This window comes from Octodon degus, unplaced genomic scaffold (genome assembly GCF_000260255.1).
Source record: "Octodon degus isolate 3935 unplaced genomic scaffold, OctDeg1.0 scaffold00001, whole genome shotgun sequence".
Taxonomy (NCBI): Eukaryota; Metazoa; Chordata; class Mammalia; order Rodentia; family Octodontidae; genus Octodon; species Octodon degus.
The window spans coordinates 6,885,901-6,905,035 of NW_004524577.1; the positions used below are offsets into that span (position 1 = coordinate 6,885,901).

The following is a 19,135-nucleotide window of genomic DNA, read 5'->3' on the forward strand; positions in this document are numbered from 1 at the left end:
AAAAAAAAAAAAAAAAAAAAAAACAGCCAGAGATGATATGTCAATGAGCAGGCATGGCTGCTTTCAATAAAACTTGATCACAGAAGGCTGCTGTCTTGGCTGAGCTCCTGCAAAAGCCCCAAGAGATCAGGCAAAAAGACAGAATGGTGCTACTCAAGCTAGTGTTCCATGGAAATTAAGCTGCTTATCTGAGGGTCCTAAAATTCATGATGAGAGGTATTACCAAACAGCATAATAATGTAGTTCCCTTTGCCTTAATCCTTACACAAAGAAGGTAAGAAACCTAATGTCAACCAGTTATTTTCATATCACTGTTTCCTTCAATATGCTTTACAGGGGAAATACTTTCAGAATAATCTCCTTTTTTTTTTTTTTTTTTTTTTTTGCTTCTCCTTTGTCCATAAAACCAATACCCTCTGTTCAACTCACTAGATTACTGGGTTTGACCTATGCTGTATTTGCCAATCCCTGCTCTGGTCTAAAGTAAGCTTTTTGCTTTCTTGTTGTTTGGTTTTTTGAGATACAGTCCCACTACATAGTCTAGGCTGGCCTCGAATTTACAGCGATCCTCTTGACTTTGCCTCTCCAGTGCTGGGACTACAGGTGCGCGTCACCATGCCCAGCAAAATCAAGCAATCTGTGCAATGTAATCTCTGGAATAAGGACCCATCTCTCAATCTCTCCTCCATCCCTTCCAAATGTCACTGTTCTTTGGTTTCTCAAAGTATACTCTGGTTTCTAGATATCTTGATTCAAAATACTCTGAGGCTCAAATACTTAAGTTTTATGCTATCCTACCAAAGATGGACTCTCTCAAGAAGAGTGCTCCCCAAGAACCCTTCTGTTCGTTACTGCAGTCCTCTGACACAGCGCCCGGCTCATGCTTCCTATCATGTCCTCAGTGACCAGAGCTTTAGTAAGGTTCGCTTTTGTTTGAAAGCATGAGCCTTCTGTCCTAGGTTCCTCCAAGAGTTTCAGAGCAGTGAGCTGGCGGCGCCTCTGGATAACTAAAGACACGCTTGCACTGCAGAGGCACAGAAGCGCCACACCCCTGCCCTCATACCTGCTCCGGCCACCTTCTCATCTGATGTTCAGTGCCCCTCATAATGCACCAGGAAATGTGTTTCCCAAGGTCTGTGACCCACTCCAGCAAATTAAGCTTGAGGCAGCTGTGGGAATCCTCACTTACAGCACAGGAAAAGCCAGCGGGGCTGTGGCTGGCACCGGGAAGGGGTGGCAGGTCAGCGTGTGGGCCTGAGTCCTTAACCTGTGGGGCGCGATGCGACTTCCAGGTGGCATCAAGGGACGCCTAACTTGCTTCGAATGCCTAACAGTGGTACAAAACCCCCTCCCAATCCCCAACACGGGACAGTGAGACGTTCTCCACACCTACACCTTCAGTGAACGGCCACACGCAGGATCACACTCACGGCACTGACGCTGTCTATGGATCAGCTTCCTTCCATCACGCGGGGCGCTTGCCACACGCCCAACTGCGGGACCTCCTCTCAGCCTGCGCCGCTCCTCCCTCCTGCGCAATCTGCTCCATAACTGCAATATGCCCCTCATCTCTCTGGCCAACCCCTCCAGCAACACCCCTACCCTCAACATGCCCAGCAGTCTCCCTTCCCAGGTCAGAGGTTACGGGACTCCTCCTATTCATGGCAAGCGCCACTGTCCCTTTTGTTCTATAAAATCATTTAGACAGGACTGTGTCGAGAAACCACTTACACGTCAATGAGGTCGGGTTTCAATACCGATGGCACCGCAGTTTCAATGTTGTAGAGTTTTATCTGCGATCCGTACAGAGTGACTTTGACCAACCTATTGGTGAAGAAGCAGTGGAAAGAACACTCAGCTTAAGGACTCAAATGACAAGGGATCACAATGGCCCCAAGGACACTACTTTCTTTCTCTACGCAATAAATCCCCAACTTATGAACTTTCAAGTTACACACTTTCAAATGAATCTAACATACAAATAATTCTCCTGGAATGGAACTCATTCATAAGTCAGGGATTTACTGTACAAAAATAAATAAATAAATATCTTCAATTTTAAGAAAATATGAAGATTTATATAAAATTTATACACAATGAAGATTTACCTACACTGACACTTAAAGTTTTATTTACACTGTCAAAAAGTTTTTTTAAAGTTTTAAAAGTATCGGGGCCAGGCACAGTGGTGCACATCCGTAATCCCAGCACCCAGAAGACTGAGGCAGGAGGATCACTGCAAATTCAAGGCCAGCAGAGCTACACAGTGAGTTCAAGGCCAGCCTACACTACAATGACGCCCTGTCTCAAAAAAAATTTTAAAGTATTACAAAAAAATCAAAGAATGTAATGCAATACATTCAATAAAATTATACTTAAAATATTTCAGAACAAATATTCAAGATATGTGATATATGAAAAGGTTATGCCTATTATGTATGTAATATACCAATTTTTGCTTTTAAAATATCTTAGGCTGGGCATGGTGGCTCATATGTGTAATACCCATACTTGGGAGGCCAAGGCAGGAAAAGACAAGTTCAAAGCCAGCCTGGACTGCAGAGTAAGACAATGTGAAGAGAGGGGAGGGGGAGGGGAAGAGGGAAGGGGAGGGGGAAGGGAAGGGAAGGGAGGGGAGGGAAAAGAGGAGGAGAAGGGAGGGGAGGGGAGGGAAGAGAAGAGGCGAGGGGAAGGGAGGGGAGGGGAGAGCGTATCTGTTAGCATATTAACAGAAGAAATGCTTAAAAAAAAAAAAAAAGAATGTCAAACTCATTTGGGGCTGGGGAGATGGCTCAGTAGGATAAGTGCTTCCCTGGCAAGTGCAAGGGCCTGAGTTCAATCCCTGGTTCCACCAAAAAAAAAAAAAAAAAAAAAAAAAAGCTTGAAGAATTTTTACCAAAATATACTATTGCATCATTTGCTTTAGAGGTTGGATGAGGCAAGTCATATGGGCAACCCCTGCCCTATCCCATGTTCTTATTCCCCAACTGTCTACAACAAATATAAAATACTTTCCTTTCACTATGCAGTGCATGCTGGCCTTAAACTTGCCGTGATCCTCCTGCCTCAGCCTCCTAAGTGCTGGAAATACAGGTGTGCACCACCACACCTGCTTATATTACCTTTCTATGTGAGAACTGGAAAATTACTTTTTATAAAGAAGATAGTTTATCTAAATAGGCTGACAAGATCTTTCCATAAAACTTACAGTGTCAAAAGGAACTTGGAGCTGGTCATGGTGGCACTCCCCTGTAAGTCTACACAAGAAGGCACTCGAAGCTAAGGCAGGATGATCCTGACTGCAAGTGCAGCCTGGACTACACTGTGAGACTCTGTTTTCAAAACCCTAAATAAGCAAAGAACAATATTCCAGAGTGAACACAGGCCAGACACAGCAGCTCCAGGGTAGAACAGCTGCCTTGCATGCATGAAGCCCTGGGCTGGATCCCAAGGACTGCAAAAATACAATTAAAAAGCCCACAGAAAACTAACTTGATTTTGACTTGGGGTGGAAGGTGTCAGGGATTGAACTCAGAGCCTCACACTGAGCTATGTCCCTAGTCTTTTATGTCCAAAACAAGGTCTCACCAAGTTGTTTGTTTGGGCTGGCCTTGAACTCATAATCCTTCTGCCTCTACTTTGGGAGAAGCTGGGCTCACAAGTAAATAGCATGGTATCAGACCTTAAAAGGCAATGTTTCCAACTAATTGGTATAAAAAATACAGCAAAATGCATACTGTCTAATCTATGTAGTAGGCATATGTATTTTTCCTGTACAATTCTCTGAACTTTTCTGAGAATCTGAAAATGTTAATGATGACATGCAGGAAGAGAAAGCTGGAAGAAATGTTTCTCAAATAAAATAGGAGTTTTAAAGGCCATATTTCATTCTTTCCAAAGGAAGATACACAAAGGAGCATTAGGTATGGTACCCAGTTCCATTAGGAAATGGGAAATGCTTCCCTCCTTAACAAAAGCATTCCTTCCTGAGTGAAGAGAGATCCAGAGGCTGGCTTCCAGGCCCGGCCCCATGGAGACCTGGGCATACGCCAACCCCCGGGGACTCGCTGCCTATGAGGCGGCCTAGTCCCAGCCACAGGCAGATTCTGCGGGTGAGGTGGGTCTGGAGAGCTGCATCTTTGAACAGCACCCAGCAGGAGGGTCTGCACTCTGGCAAATGTTCTTCTTGGGCAGAGGGAAAGGAGAACCTCATTCCAAACAGAAAACCAACACCAGTCAGAGTAGAATAAGAGAGGGGCACCTCAGAGGAGTAAAAGGAGTGAGGAGAAAGAGCTACGCTCTTCATTTGGCTAGAGGGTGGTGGTGATAACTAGGAATCAGAACAGCGGCTCTCAGTAAGCACCATGACAAGATGCACTGCGTGTTTAACTCTTCAGATCCTCCTCCACACTAAAATATGAACAACTAAACCTGTTTCTTCACACATCTGTGTTCAACACTCTTAATTTAAGTTTGTTTTATGTAATCTGTAAATAAAAACACTGCTGATCATACTGGCTAGTAAGATCATGTAGCCACAGAAACTTCTCTCATACTCCAGTCTAAAAGCAAGTAAAACAGCAAGCATCTCTAATTACCAAGCTTACAGAACAGGGCAGCACAAAAGCACATAGGTATAAGGCCGCAGAAAACAATGTCTTGGGCTCTGATTAGGATCACTGACAGACATATTTATATACTGTTATCAATAAATTCAAACAATGGACAGTGTCAGTCAGAAAGATGTGGGGTCAGGGAGATGGCTCAGTAGAATAAGTGCTTGCCTGGCAAGCACAAGGGCCTGAGTTCAATCCCCGGTTCCGCAAAAAAAAAAAAAAAAAAAAAAAAAAAAAAAAAAAAAAAAAAGAAAAAGAAAAAGAAAGATGTGCCCTATCCCTGCTAAACTAAACCATAGCACAAATATGCCTAGAAGCACGAGAGGAAGAGGAAAAGCAGGCTCTCAAACAGAACTTCTGTAGTTGGCCATGAGCCTGGCATTTGGAGCCAGGAAACCAGGTAAAACCCAGAGGCTCCCTGTCACACCCACAAGAGCTCAGCATGCACTTACTGGCTCTGAGCCAAGATACTACTCAGTAGTCAAACGCCAATCCTGGCCTCTTGAAGTATAAAATGAAGTAAGATAAAAATGCAGAAACACTTTTGAAAATTTCTTACAATTGTATGTTTACCATTATTCATATTAATCTTGCTTTTAAGGAATTAAAAATTATTAGACTGGAAATGCAGCTCTGTGGAGCACTTGCACAGCAAGTACAAACACTGGGTTCAGTCTCCAACTCCACCAAACAAACAAACAAACAAACAAACAAATAATTCTTAGTTATCTCTGCCTTTAAGCTAACATGTAGGGGCTGAGGATATAGTTCAGCCACACAAGTGCCTGACTGGCAAGCATAAGGTCCTGAGTTCTATTTCCAGTACCAAAAAACCCCCCAAAAAACTCAAGCTAACATGCAATACTTAGTAAAGTCTGGTATGCATGTAACTAAACTCTTGGGGCTTAGTTTCCCTGTGTGTTTCCAGTGATAAAGATACTGTGCTAATGTGTCTGATCTTCAAGCTGGATCCAGAGCTAATCAATTTACCAATTACCTTGAAATTAGCTAAATTTCCTATCACTCACATCTGACTCTCTGTAGCGTACCAAGGAGGCGGGAAGCTGGGTAGAACAGATGTTCCCCAACACATGCAGCTGGAGACGTGCTGGGCAACATTTCACTTGAGGGAGCCAAGCAAAAATAATCATAAAAGAAGCCTGGTAGGGAAAGGTGATAACCACCCCAGCCCAGGCCAGGAAGTGGTCCAATTTTACCTCCTCAGAATCGTAACAGGATTGGGCAATCCATTAGGACCCCCACACCGCTGGCTCTTGGCTGACTACTTGGCTAGAGATGTTATGTCCTTATTAGTAAAGCTTTCTGAATGCTGCTTTATCCTAAGAGGAAGACATACCGAAAGACTTCACCTAATTTCTCGCAAGACCAAAGCTGTCACCTACAACACAAGAGCATGAATGAAATAACAGCTTCCATCTATTCACAATTCTGTTATGTGGTGGCATTTTACTGGATACCTCATCTATAATTCCCCCAGGAAACCTACAGACAAAGAAGCTGAAATTCAGAGAGGTTAACAGTAATGTATCCATGTTGGCTTGGACATGGCAGACCTGGCAATAATATGCCGCTCCTCGAATGAGATAAAACAGTTCTGAAGGTATGGGTCCATTGCACGGCAGCTAGCCTACCTCTCCACGACCGTGAGGGCGTCACTGAATCTTGCAGCAAACACATCTCCAATGAAGTACTCAGCCAGGCGACCCACAGCCTGCAGCAGGGAGCTCGAGTCTCTCAGGGAGCAGTGCAGGCGCCGGCAGTCGTTCTCTGCAGTGATGTTCAGCCTGTGCCCTGGAACACAACACCCCGACAGTTTCTCACAGAACACACTTCTGCCACTACAGGGAGCAGCTTGTCCAGGCAGGATGTGCAGGGTACTGTGGTACTCCAGCCCCTGGTGTGACTTCTCTTGATCCCAGTAAGGCACTGGCACCACCAACTTTACACACAGAAGGGCACCCAGGCAGGCCCAGGACGCTGTCCAACACGGGCCTATTTCCATGACAGAGCTGTGTTCTAACCTAGATCTCTGACTCCCAGCCTGCTGCCCCTGCCAGTGCAGAGGTGCTCCCTACACTCCACCCTGGGCTCTGGGCAGCTCAGTGCAGACTGAAAGGTGAAGACTGTGATTCAGAGACACAGTCCAAGCCGCTTCCCAACTACGGGCCTCACTGCTTTCAAGACCTCATCTCTAGAATGGGGGTGGGAAGGTGGCATTACTGGTTCACTGTTTCAGGGCTAAATTAGAATGCATAAAAACTATAAACTATAATGTAATATATAGAACTAGTGATTTTCTAAGCCTTAATCTTTAATTTTTAGCATATATTCAAACCCAGCAAGGAGGAGGCTGACTGACAAAAGTATCTTTAATTTAGTCCTCACCTCCTTGTCCTCTGGATCCCTTTCCTTACAAATGTCCACCATAAAAGCAGAGGACAGCCAGCACTCAGATTGGGCGAACTCTGAGCCCGACAAGCACTTCATATTCCCACAGAAGGTCTCCCAGAGGGCGCCACCCAAGCTCTAGGACACTTTCCATCCTCCCTTCCCTTAGTACTTTTGAAACCTGCTCCCTCTCCGCCCTTTCCCTTTGGCCACCTCCAACCCTCCTCCCCGTGGCTCCATGTCCATGGTGCAGCCCATCTTCTTCAGTGACTCTGAAACTCCTCCTGGGGAGGGGCAGGGCCCAGCCACCAGCACAGCACCTAGTACACAGTGCATGACCATGAACGCATAATTTCAATACAACAGAGCACATGGCCAACTAGAGCAGGTCACGGAGTCTCTAGGAGCTTGATGTCCTGAAACAGTCCTTCTAGTGCTTACAGGTGAACAAATACAGGTAGGCAGCATCTATGGAGAGGAGCCCAGGAGGGGGACCCACACAGAAAGTGGCAGATGAAGCACAAGCCTGATGCCTCAGACGCTACGCCACCTTGCAAGCAGTAAGGCTGGCAACAGTGCCATGATGGCTCCAAGGAAGATGCAGGCCTGAGGAGGAGAGCACTCTGGCCAAGATACTGTCACAGGACTCACATTGTAAGAAAAAGAGAACAACACAAGGAGCAACTTGAGGAAGGATCTTACAAGGACAGAGCCCATCCTGCCCTAAATCACTGCTCCTCCTCACGCCACAGGGACAGCAGTGTCTTGGTACAGTTAAGAAGAGGCTGAGCTGCTAGCAGCTGTGAGAAGCCCATGAGCGGGTGGCTAAGGAGAGCAAGCCTGCCTCTCCAGCTGCAGCACAAAGACCACCCAAGACCAGCAGGAAGAGCCCAGGGGGCAAACAGAACCAACAGGTATTTTTGTTCACATTGTTTTACCTAAGCAACACTGCCTCTGTCAGGGCCAAGAAATGAGATGGCCCTAATTTTCGAGTCAACAAAAGCATCACAGCTGCACACTATGTGAAGGTCAATGGGATTTTCAGGAATTTCTAAAATCTACTGATCCTTTCAACCTTAAGGCTCTGTGGCAAACAAACCCTTATGAAAAAGATACCTTAGAACTGAATATATGAAAAAAGGGGGATATAAATAAAGGACTGAAGAGAGAAAAAAATATATATATATTATATGTACATACAAGATAGGATATACATACAGCTAACTTTCTCTTAGTTCACTGAGAAGGTTTGTACTAATATTGTTTAGACAAGATATCATGTCTGCATCCTGTCCTCTGAATAATACAAAGACAACAATATGCAATGTATTAATTATTATAACTGTCCTAACCTGTTTTGAAATTGTTTCATTGCTATTTTATCTTTTTTTCCCATTAAAATAAAAAAAGGACTGGACATAAGAGCTGTATTGGCCCAAAAGAGGTGAGACCAGCTTGTGTTTAAAAAAGCAACTTGGGAAGGCTCCCAACAGCTCCAGGGCTCTACAGTCTCCCTGCACAGCCCACCTTCAGCTCCAGCCGGATCTGTGTTAGTCATCGGTTTTCACCGCTAGTTAACGCCCTGAACCAGGCATCTTTAGGAACAGATAGTTTTACATGTACAAAGAACTATTCTGTATTTTCTTTAAAAGCTAAACCAACACGACCTTAAGTCTAGTCTCTACCTGGCATGGTCCCCATAGCTTCTTACTGGAGAGCCTAAAGCTCGTCCTGACAGAGCCTTCCCCACCATCACCTGGCCTATCAGCCTCCTTTGGGACACCTCACCCTAGGGAGCACAATGTTTCAGAGAGATACCACTGTCTTCACACCAGTTGATCAAAAATACAGGGAGGGTATGTGTCTCTATAATCCTCAGTATCCCTGGGCACTCTTGAGAGTAGACCATGAATCAAGTCAAAGCCTGCCAACAGATATGTGGAGGCAGACATGACACTACTCCAAGGCCCGCTTGGCTTAAATGCAGTCCTGGGCCCCTCCATTTCCCATGAACCTCCTGAGGAGCCTTGCCACCCTGATAGCTCCCTCTGAACTTGTCTAGCAGAGCAGAGCAGCTAGACAGGAAGACAGCTCAGAAGTTCTGTATGTGTTTGTTCACCTGGCAGCTGGAAGCACACAAAACTACTGATATGTGACTCCTTCTGAGTGAGCAACTCAGTACATGCGGGCCACGGCAAGGTCAGGTGGATCAACACTGCAGATGGCTCTCTCCTGTTCTGTCTGAAGGGCAGACAAACACACAGGCAGGAGGTGCCTTAAACAAAAGGCTCCCTGCTTGCCAGGCCCTCCAACCTAGAAACCTTCCATTTTCCCCACCACAAAATCACACAAGGCACCAACTAAACCAAAGAGGTGGGGGGGGGCGCCCACATCTACCCACACTGTCTTCTCTTTGGCTAAGGCTTAGACTCCCCCCTCCTCCAGCACAGAATATCTATAGTACAACTTTTCAGATTAAAACTCTGTTATGTACAGGTTTAGAAAACTTTTAAAATATCCCATTTCCCATAAATGTGCTCTAAAGCACACTCAAAGAAAAGCTGTCAAATCCCTGCCTGGGGAGGTGGGGGAAGATGGAAGTATGAAAACTAGCATTTGAGGCATTCTACTCTCAGACAACAAATAAGTTATAAATGAATCCAAGCAGAACAAAAGACAGAAGTCTAAAAATCTTCAATACTATAGTTAAAACAATCTTACGGGCAAGAAGGCTTCTTCGTCCTCAAACAATGGGAAAGACAGTACAAGCAAAAGATGACCTTCCCAGGGCATTACAGCTCTGCGGTACTAATATACAATACTGACACAACCTTTGGGCTTCTGTACAAGATGATTAGTAACCACACCAACTCTTTTTGAAATTGTATGTGCCAATGAAGTATCAGGATAAGAGGGAGAGGAATTTTAAGCCAGTACCAACCCTGTAGTTTGCTGTTAGTCACCCCATTATCACAAATGATTACACGCTGGCTCCCACCTACACAGGTGATGGAGGAGACCCCAGGAGTAAAGCAGGGCTGGCAGGTCAATACAAAAGAGGCGGGGACCACCATCTAGTGGAAGGAAAGACACTGGATCTCTGCTGAGAAGCAGGAAGGTGGCCCACCACAGCAAGGAGGCCAAAGGGGCAAATGGACCTGGGAACAGGGAATGAACACACTGCGCTCCAGCATTCCTACTTTTTAACAGCCTCTGCATTAGAAACTTGGCTTCTGAGTCCCTAAGGCATGAAAGACGCTTTGTCATGATGAGAAAGCTCATTTTAAAATGAAAGTATGTCTTCTCTGGAGGAGCTGTTTTGGCACCAGAGTGTGCACGAGCATCAGAGCTGAGAGTGGAGCCCAGAAATGACCTAGAGGAGCCACGTGCTCTGAGAAAATGCCAGGGAATGTGCTTCCATGAGGACAAGCGCATGACATTTGATTTAGGGAAAAGCAGATTATCCTTCTAGGAGAGAAGCCTCAGGGAGAAGCCTCGGAGGTACTGCTTATCTCAGAAAAAAAGTTTCAAACTCAATGCAAAACAGACTCAATTTAACATTAAAAAAAAAAAAAACACACACACACACACACACAAACAAACAAACCTACAACACTGAGAAATAAGTTTAACTGGTAATTTCAGGCTTCATTTTTGTCCCCTTAGTGCTGGACCAGGACTAAAGCCAGGGCCTTTGCACTCAGATACACTTTTTTTTGGTCTCGTTGTGATTTGTGAGGTTTCAGTTCTTTTTTATTTGAGTTTTACTAAGTTTTCAGGTTGAGTTCAAACGGATCTTTCTGCCTTCCAGTATACAGGGATTACAGGCATTTGCTGACATGACAGGCTTCTTCTCTTTTTTTTTTTTTTTTTAACAGATCACAAATAGTCTCTTTAGTGTGTGCATAATACATTCTAATTTGAATAATGGGTCAGAGGGAGAGACTACCTGGACACAATTATTCCAAAGCATGTACAGAATCAAGTGATTTTCATTAGTGTTGATAACATATTTTTCAGGCATGTTTGTTTTGAAAACTGCCTTTTTAAATTTTTCTTACACTGTTCTAACCCTGCCCACAGAGCCAGGGCCTACATGGGGCATGCCAAGTTCCATCAATCTCTTGGGACCCACTGGATTACTTAGAGGCTAATATAGTCATGGAAATAAGCCGTCAGGAGCCCAAGAAGGCAACCTCAGACAAGAGCCTCCCGGGGAGGCCCTGCCACGAGTAACAAGCTGGCCGAGGACATGACTGCACTCTATGCAGCTCAGTGCCGAGCTGACACAGCACTGACCCAGCAGAGGGGCTGCAGGTCAGCCTGGAGCAACTCCTGAAAGCCTGCAATGGCACAGAGGAGACGGTGGGCAGGGAGAACAAGAGGGACTTTAAAATACTGGCTGTTTTAGCTATCAAAAATGAATAGCAATTACAACTTTTGTCATTCTCAACATTTTACCGTTGTGAGGACTAACCAGCTAGCTATGAGATCTGGGCTAAATTCACACTTGAGAACATTAACACCTCCTTCTGTAAAACAGGAGTAATGAGTAACTCACCTCCAGGAAAACTAATCAATAACACAGTAATAACAAGGTGCCTGGCATACAATGAGCGCCAAACAAGAGTGGCTGTTACAATAATCAAAATAACAGAGGTACTGACCCCACACTGCCAGCAGATGAGGCCCGCCAGCAACAGCTAACACCCTCTCCAGCCAGCCACGGGAGAGCTCAGGAGCTGAGCACTCAGCAAGTGGCAAGTCTTGCTCCTGTGGAGTTGCTCCCGTCCTGATTCTATAACCAGCAGGAGCTGAGCACAGGAGAGCCCAAGGCCGGTCCCTTCCTAGCAGATCTGGCTTCTAAAGGACATAAGTAAATAATCTAGTGTTTTTAGTAAGCCTTACCTCTTTGATTCATATTAACTTCTTTTTCAAACACGTCTTTGGAATACAAAGTCTTAAATTCATGTTCTACCTCATTAACTACTTTATGACTTAAAAAAAAAAATAAAAAGCTCTGTTTAAAACTGGAAGAGCTGGGTATGGTGAGATACATCTGTAATCCCCACACTGTGGTAGGCTGAGACAGGGGTTCAAGGACAGCCTGGGCTACATAATGAGCTTAAGGCCATCCTGGACTGCACAGCGAGACTCTGCCTCAAAAAGAAGAAAGTAGGGCTGGAGAGATGGCTCAGTGGTCTAAAGCACCTACTTGGAACAAGCTTGGCAAAGCACAGGGACCGCGGTTCGATCCCCCAGTACCACATGCCAGCCAGCACCGCCCCCTGGTGGGCTGAGCTGGCCACACACAATAAATAAATGTAAAAAATAAATAAATAAAATAAGTGTTTAAAAAAAAAAAGAAACAAAACATTATTTAAAAAAAAGAAGAAGAAGAAAGTAGACATTGGGAAGAGGTGATTGCAGTAGAGACGTCACATTACGACAGCAAAGCTGGCAGCGTTAACTTTTTAAAAAAAATATTTGTATAATAAAAAATAAAAATGAGTTTACCTGAGCCTGAAGTAACTATAAACTGCTGTAATCCCAAATAAACTTCTAAATTGTCCTGAAGAACTGGAAACTGGAAACAAAGAAACCAAGTTTTAAAGAATCACAAATGCAAGTTTTAAAGGCATTTTTACATCAGAACTACGTACCTATGGGGAGAAAGGCAGAATTAAACATTTTTTTCCAAAAATCTTGACATTCAGCTAAAAAAAAGTGACTCTTCAGTGCCTCCTGACAAAAACTTCTATAGTTGAAACTACTAGTTAAAATACAAGATAGGAAAAAAAAAAAAAAATCCCAACATATTACTTCAATTTTTTTAAAGCAAAGCAAAAGATACTAAGGTAGGACATACAGTCCCAAAAGTCAGTAACAGGTAACCAAAGAATCTACCCTTTCCCGGGCTAGGAGGTGGCCCCCGTCCCCCTTCAAGTATAAGAGAAGCCGCCCTGAAAGGGAGTGCCACGTATGCCTCTGCAAAGCACGTAATACATGAAAAAGCTGGGCCAGGTGTTTAGGAAGCCAGCCGTGGGCTTCCCCCGCCTGCGGCAGGCAGGGCTGCAAGGTAAGAGCTGATGTCTCCCTTTCAAGCTGCCACACTCACTGTGTGTCTGTAAGTGTATGTGAACAGGGTCTCACATGCAGCTTGGGCTCCTGGTGATCCTCCTGCTCTCACCCTCCCCAGTGCTGGGATTACAGGTGTGTGCCACCACACCTGGATGCCCTGTGGCAGGGTTGGCGTGGCATGCCATACGGGGACATTCACTGTTAAAAGAAAAAGAAAACTCAACTGGACCTTGTGGCACACACCTATAATCCCAGCACTAGTGCTGAGGCACAAGGACCAAAAGTTCCAGGCTAGCCCAAACAACTTGGCAAGAACCTGTTCCAAAATTTAAAACAAAAATTTAAGAGGCTAGAGATGTAGCTCAGTGTGATGGCCCTGGGTTCAACTGCCCATATCTGGAACAGAGAGGAGGGATAACTTGTTTGTGCCCTCTTATACATGCCTAAGGAAGTCATATGACAGTAAAATGGTGCTTTTAGAATATTACATTTATCTAACTTTGTATTTTAAACAGGGCCTCCAAAGTTGACTTAAAAGTAGTTTGTGGAAACATTAACATTTGAGTTAAGGGTCAGTATTTATTCTTCTGCATTAAAAATGAATCAATTAGAGTGCAATAACAGTGGAAAAAAAAAAAAAAAAGCCATGCTGCAGGTACAGTAATCAATTAAGATTCTTCATTCCTCTTCAAAGAGCAAGTTACCAGAGTTGAGAAGGCATGTGTAGGAAGGAGCTCCATCACTTTGGCCACTACCTCCAAGCTCTGGCGTAAGTACCGCTGCCACTCTGTCTGCTGCTGTGAGAAAACAAAGGAATCAGCTCTCCCACCCAGGCAGAAGAACCCTGTCATCCTCCTGGCAATTTCCCCTACGCCTCTAGTCCACTCCCAGACATAAACTTGAAGAAATGGAAAATGATGGAGCCAGGTTATTTGATACTTTTAAGACACCAGCCAAAAATACTTTGGTGTTTAATTCAATAATTAATTTCATAACAATTGATTTCCTTAGAAGGCAAGCAACTCACATAGAAAAATTCATGTTTTCTCCTGAGTCACAGGTTTACACAGATTAACAAGCACCTGTGAAAGGTCCAGGTGCCCTCTGCGTTGTCCCTTCTAAGGAATCAGTCGTTGGCCATCATCTGACAGTCCATGACTAACCATCTACACATATATCTCATTAAATCCATGACACTGAAGATGTGACTGCAGAGAGGCAGCACCAGCATCCCTGGGGACCCAGAGCAGCGCACTCTGTGGCCCGTACCCCAACTGTCCACACTCAGCATCTATCATAATAAGTTACTTAAGAGATTCTTACCCAAACTAAAGGTTAGAAAGCACTGATCAAGATTAGAGTTAGTAAAAAGTGAAACTCAAGTTTACCAAGCACCTGTACTATGTGCCCAGCATGCAGCAGTCCCTCTACCTGGGGTGGCTAATATAACTGTCAACACAAGTCACTGTTATAGGCCCCTTCAGACAGAAAAGGGAATAAAGGCTCAGAGAAACTCAAAACGCAGACCCCCACCTCCTCTGTGCTCAAGGCTGCAACAATTCAAATCCAGGACAACCAGTTCCAAGTACACGTTGTCCCACCGCAAAACCCAAACACAGCTATCCTTATGGTCTTGACCACGCCCCACCACTGTAATTTCAAGAATAGCAATTACTTTCAATTACTTGAAGATTTTCAAGTGTCTAGTGGGTAGGGAAAAGGAACTAGAGCTGTGACTTTCAAAACAGTTTCCTCATTAACCACTTACCAGTCCAATTATTTAAATATAGGATAACCAAAACTTGCAAATTTTTGTTAATTTTTATAATAGGAAACATAAAAACAACCAGTGTATCAAACGTAGTCAATGCAAGAGTCAACTGACTGCAATCCCACCTGCCCACATAATGCTCAGGACAGTCGGTACATGACCAAATGTGCTGCCTGAGTGCCACTGGGTGTAGCCTGTGAACCGGCTCAGGTCAGGCGCATACCACATCGGTTACCTCAGTGACAGCTGATGCTGCAGGCAGTGGCACGTGTGGACCTTAGTACTCCAGGAAGCTGGGGCAGAAGCCCAGTCTGAGCCCAACCAGAGCAGCTTAGTGCCTGGGATCCACCCTTAAAAAAAATTTTTTTTAACAAGGGCTGAAGATATAGCTCAGTGAGAAGGTCCTGAGTTTAAACCTAAGACCCACAAAATAATCAGTTTACAAAATACACTCCAGACAGACTAGCCTCGCCATTTAAATACTTCAACAGATGTTCTGTGTTGCTCAAAAGGCACAACAGAGGAGTAGGAAGGATACAGAGTTCTACTAACCGACTTTCCTCGTATATCTAGTTTCTCTACTTATATTTTTAGCTCAGACAGATAGAAATGCTTTAAGTCAATGAGGCAAAAAAGGCCAGTGGGAGATAAAAAGTATTCTAACTGTACAGCGCCAACCATTAAGACTACTCTGGTTTAAGCAGTCTCCAGAGCCAGCGTCCCAGGGTCCACGCCTGCGCCTTGGCTCCAGTCACCACAAGGCACCGGTGAAGTGCAGGCTGAGGGCAGTGCTTACATCATCATCCAGAGTCTCATCGTCCAGCTCCTCCAGCTGGGCCTGGTTGTATCTGAACTGGATTCGATTCAACACCTCTGTGAGCAAGAGGACTAGGGCATCTTCGTACCTGTGTGGGAGAGAGAAATTCAACATCAAGTGAAAGGAAGCCTTTCGTCTAGAATTTCAAAAGCACTCCCGACTATAAGGGAAATAGTCTCCAGGTTAGATTACCACACACAAGAACATCTAAATGCCAAGTGCAGGGTCAGCGAGACAGCTCAGTGCACTAAGTGCCTGCTTAGGCAAGCATACAGGGACCAGCGTTCAATCCCCGGTACCGTGTGCCGTACTGGCCTGTAACCCCAGCTCTGGGGAGGCTGAAAACAAGAGGATCACTATGAGTCCAAGCTGTGTAGTAAGACCCTGTAACAAATTAATAAAAAGCTAACCACTTTAAATCCCCAGTGCTAAGCGCAGGACCCTGAAGGATGTGTGCGATCAGAACAGGAGCAGCGACTTTTACGTAAATGACATTCTGGGCATCATGCATCTTGTGGCGGGCAAGCCCGTTCAGCACTTTTTATTTTTATAAAAAGCCGAAATTTTTATTTTAAAATTTATTTTGTCTGATTTAGTATTGTTAATCCAGCTCTTTTTTGGTTGTTTTCAGAATCAATTTTTCCATCCTTTCAATCTACCTGTGCCTGAATCTAACCTTAGTCTTATAAACAACATGCAACTGGATCATGGTTTTTAAACAGCTATCCTGCAACCTCTGCCTCTTAATTGGAGAGCATAGCTCATGACATACAATTATGGACAGAAGGACTTACTCCTGCCATGCTGCTATTTGCTTTCTGCATGTCACATGCTTTGCAATTCCTCCATTTTGAACGCCTTTTGTGCTCATTTTCTAGTTGTAACATTTTTTTTTAATTTTATTTATTTATGTGTGAGTGTGTGTGTGTGTGTGTGTGTGTGTGTGTGTGTGGCCAGCTCAGCCCACCAGGGGGGCGGGGCTGGCTGGCATGTGGTGCTGGGGGATTGAACCGCGGTCCCTGTGTTTGCTAAGCTTGTTCTAAGTAGGTGCTTTAGACCACTGAGCCATCTCACCAGCCCCTAGTTGTAACATTTTAAATGCCTGTCTTTTTTTTTTAACCACACACACATTTTTTATTTTCTAATGTGTACCCTCCGAATTACAGGCATTATGTGTAAGTATCAATTAAATCAATAATTCAATGCATGTAACAGCTATGAGACAGGTGGTATTACCCATACCTTTCTGACAAGAACATCAGGAATCCAGGGCTCCCACGCTCAATATCGTATGTCCCCTCAACTTATAAACCACCAAAGGGTTTTGCTCCCGTGCCACCTAACACCAAATCCCAATTTTTAATCAATTTTAGGACAACTTGGGAACTAAAGAAATGGGAAAAATACTGGGAATTCTTGACCCACTTGGGCGCTAGGTTTCATTATTTCCCACACTGAGAAGAACTGACCTCAGAAGCTATCAAGTTACATGCAATAGTTGCTACCACATGGGCCAAGAAACCTTTATGTCTCAGGGACAAATCGTGTCACCTAAATGCTTGTCTTGAAATGCTTCTAGGTTTAGTTGCTGACCTTCCACGCACAAAACAACCTACTTCACAGGTCAGCAAACCTTCAGGGCCAGTGCACTTGCAACGCTTTGTGGGTGGAAGCTGAGGCTATCCAAAGCTCATCTTCCTTAGCCCAGTGGTGTCTGCCCAGAGGGCGGTAAAGGCGGCAGAGAGAGATCTGGAGAGGTGGAGGGACGGTGTTCTTGCTGTGGGCTGGCTCTCGTGGCAGTGTTCCCCAGGCACTATCACCGGCAACAGTAGCCCATGCCAGCCCCCACACTCACTCCACAGACCCAGAACCAGCCTCACCACAGGAGACCTGCTCCTCAGAGGAACAAGTCCCAGCCTCCTGAGGGCCCTCTGTGCACTGCGGAGGTCCCACTCCTCTGCTCCTCTCAGACTTTCTTAATCCCAACCTCCTTCTTTTGAAACCTTAGCCTCAGACATGGAGATGCTGTCTATAGTTATCATCCTCATTACCTCAGAATTCCCTTTTGACTTTTCTAGCCCTCCAAAACCTGTTTTCTACAATGAATTTTCTCTTGAAATCATTAATTGTGGTTTCTATTTTCCTGACAATACCCTAATTCTCTACCCAATATAATCCAGGTTATATGGATTACAATACCCTAATTCTCTACCCAATATAATCCAGGTTATATGGATTGTATTACAATATAATCCAGGTTACTGGGGCAAGAAAAGAACCAAACTCAAAAAGGTATCCCACATCAAAACCAAATACAGTCCACCTATCTCAGTGTTACAGCCCAGGTGGTTAAGAGTCTCAAGAGACAGTCTACTGAACACTAACAAACCTTCTCTACTGTCACAAGTCAGAGTCTGCTAGCCACAACAGCTCATTTTCTAACTACAAACAGAGGCACTGCCCGTCCACGCAACCTGCAATGATAACCACTATTAGCAAATGATTTAGCAGTAACAGACCCCAGGCCTACAGAGCACTGACAAAAGAACAGCGCCCATGAAAGAATGCTGCCAGGGAAGATTAATAACCAAACTGGCAACATCGGTGGGGAAAACCACACCAGAGTCAAAAATCACATTTTGGCACAAAAAGCTTAAAAATCAAACACTTAGGCCTGATGCTTTTATTAGCCATTTGCGTGTAACATAACTTCCTAAAGTTACAGAAGCTTTATGCTATAAATTAAGCAAAACATTCTCAGAAAGTGGATTAAAGCGCCTGAAAGCAGGGGTAGGGGCCAGGGGTCCAATCCCCAGGCCTGCCGTGCCAGCCCCACCCCTGGGGCATGCAGAGACAACGAATGAGACTGGGCGTGGTGGCACACACCTGTAATCGCAGCTCTTGGGAGGCTGAAAACAGGCACATCACTACAAGTCCAATCTAGTAGTGAGACCCTGAACACCCTGCAGACCCTTCCCTAAAAATACAGGAAAAAAAAAATTCTCAAAAAGAAAATTACTTTAGAGAGTAGGACAGAAGATAGATAAATTCTGTGATCTATTGCCTTCTTGAACCATTAGGGAATTTTGAGACTGTATACAAGAATGACCCTAATTTTAAACTAGTCTCTTACTGTTACAGTTGGCCACCCTAGCTGGAAACAAACCAACAAATAAGTATCACTTAAAATCCTCAAACCAACGAGGAGTCATGGTAAAAGCACACAGAGAACTGTTCTTGCAAAGTGGGGCTTGTCAGAAGTACATGGAGAGAGCATGGACTTTAGCTGCCTGCCCCATATCCATTCCCTCTTTCTTCCTTAGTGAAAAGAGCACCAGACATGAGTCACGTCCTAGCCTCCTCGGAAGACAGACAGCCCACAAAATTCGAAAAGTCACCACTGGGTGGAGCTTCTGGGAAAACTTCTTTTTTTTTTTTTTT

The 19,135-nt window shown here is 44.6% G+C and overlaps 1 protein-coding gene across 3 annotated transcripts in view; it reads right to left on the reverse strand.

Moving 5' to 3' along the window:
• Xpo6 (exportin 6) overlaps window positions 1-19,135 on the reverse strand; it is a 138,867-nt gene that overhangs the window by 22,227 nt on the left and 97,505 nt on the right. For 2 of the 3 annotated variants that reach the window (XM_004622902.2, XM_023717006.1), the window contains exons 10-14: window positions 15,674-15,782; window positions 13,811-13,903; window positions 12,543-12,612; window positions 6,269-6,428; window positions 1,732-1,824 (exon numbers count right to left, since the gene is read on the reverse strand). In XM_004622902.2, the coding sequence (XP_004622959.1) occupies window positions 1,732-1,824; window positions 6,269-6,428; window positions 12,543-12,612; window positions 13,811-13,903; window positions 15,674-15,782 (525 nt within the window). The remainder of the gene's footprint in view (window positions 1-1,731; window positions 1,825-6,268; window positions 6,429-12,542; window positions 12,613-13,810; window positions 13,904-15,673; window positions 15,783-19,135) is intronic. The other variant, XM_004622903.2, reaches the window with a different exon arrangement.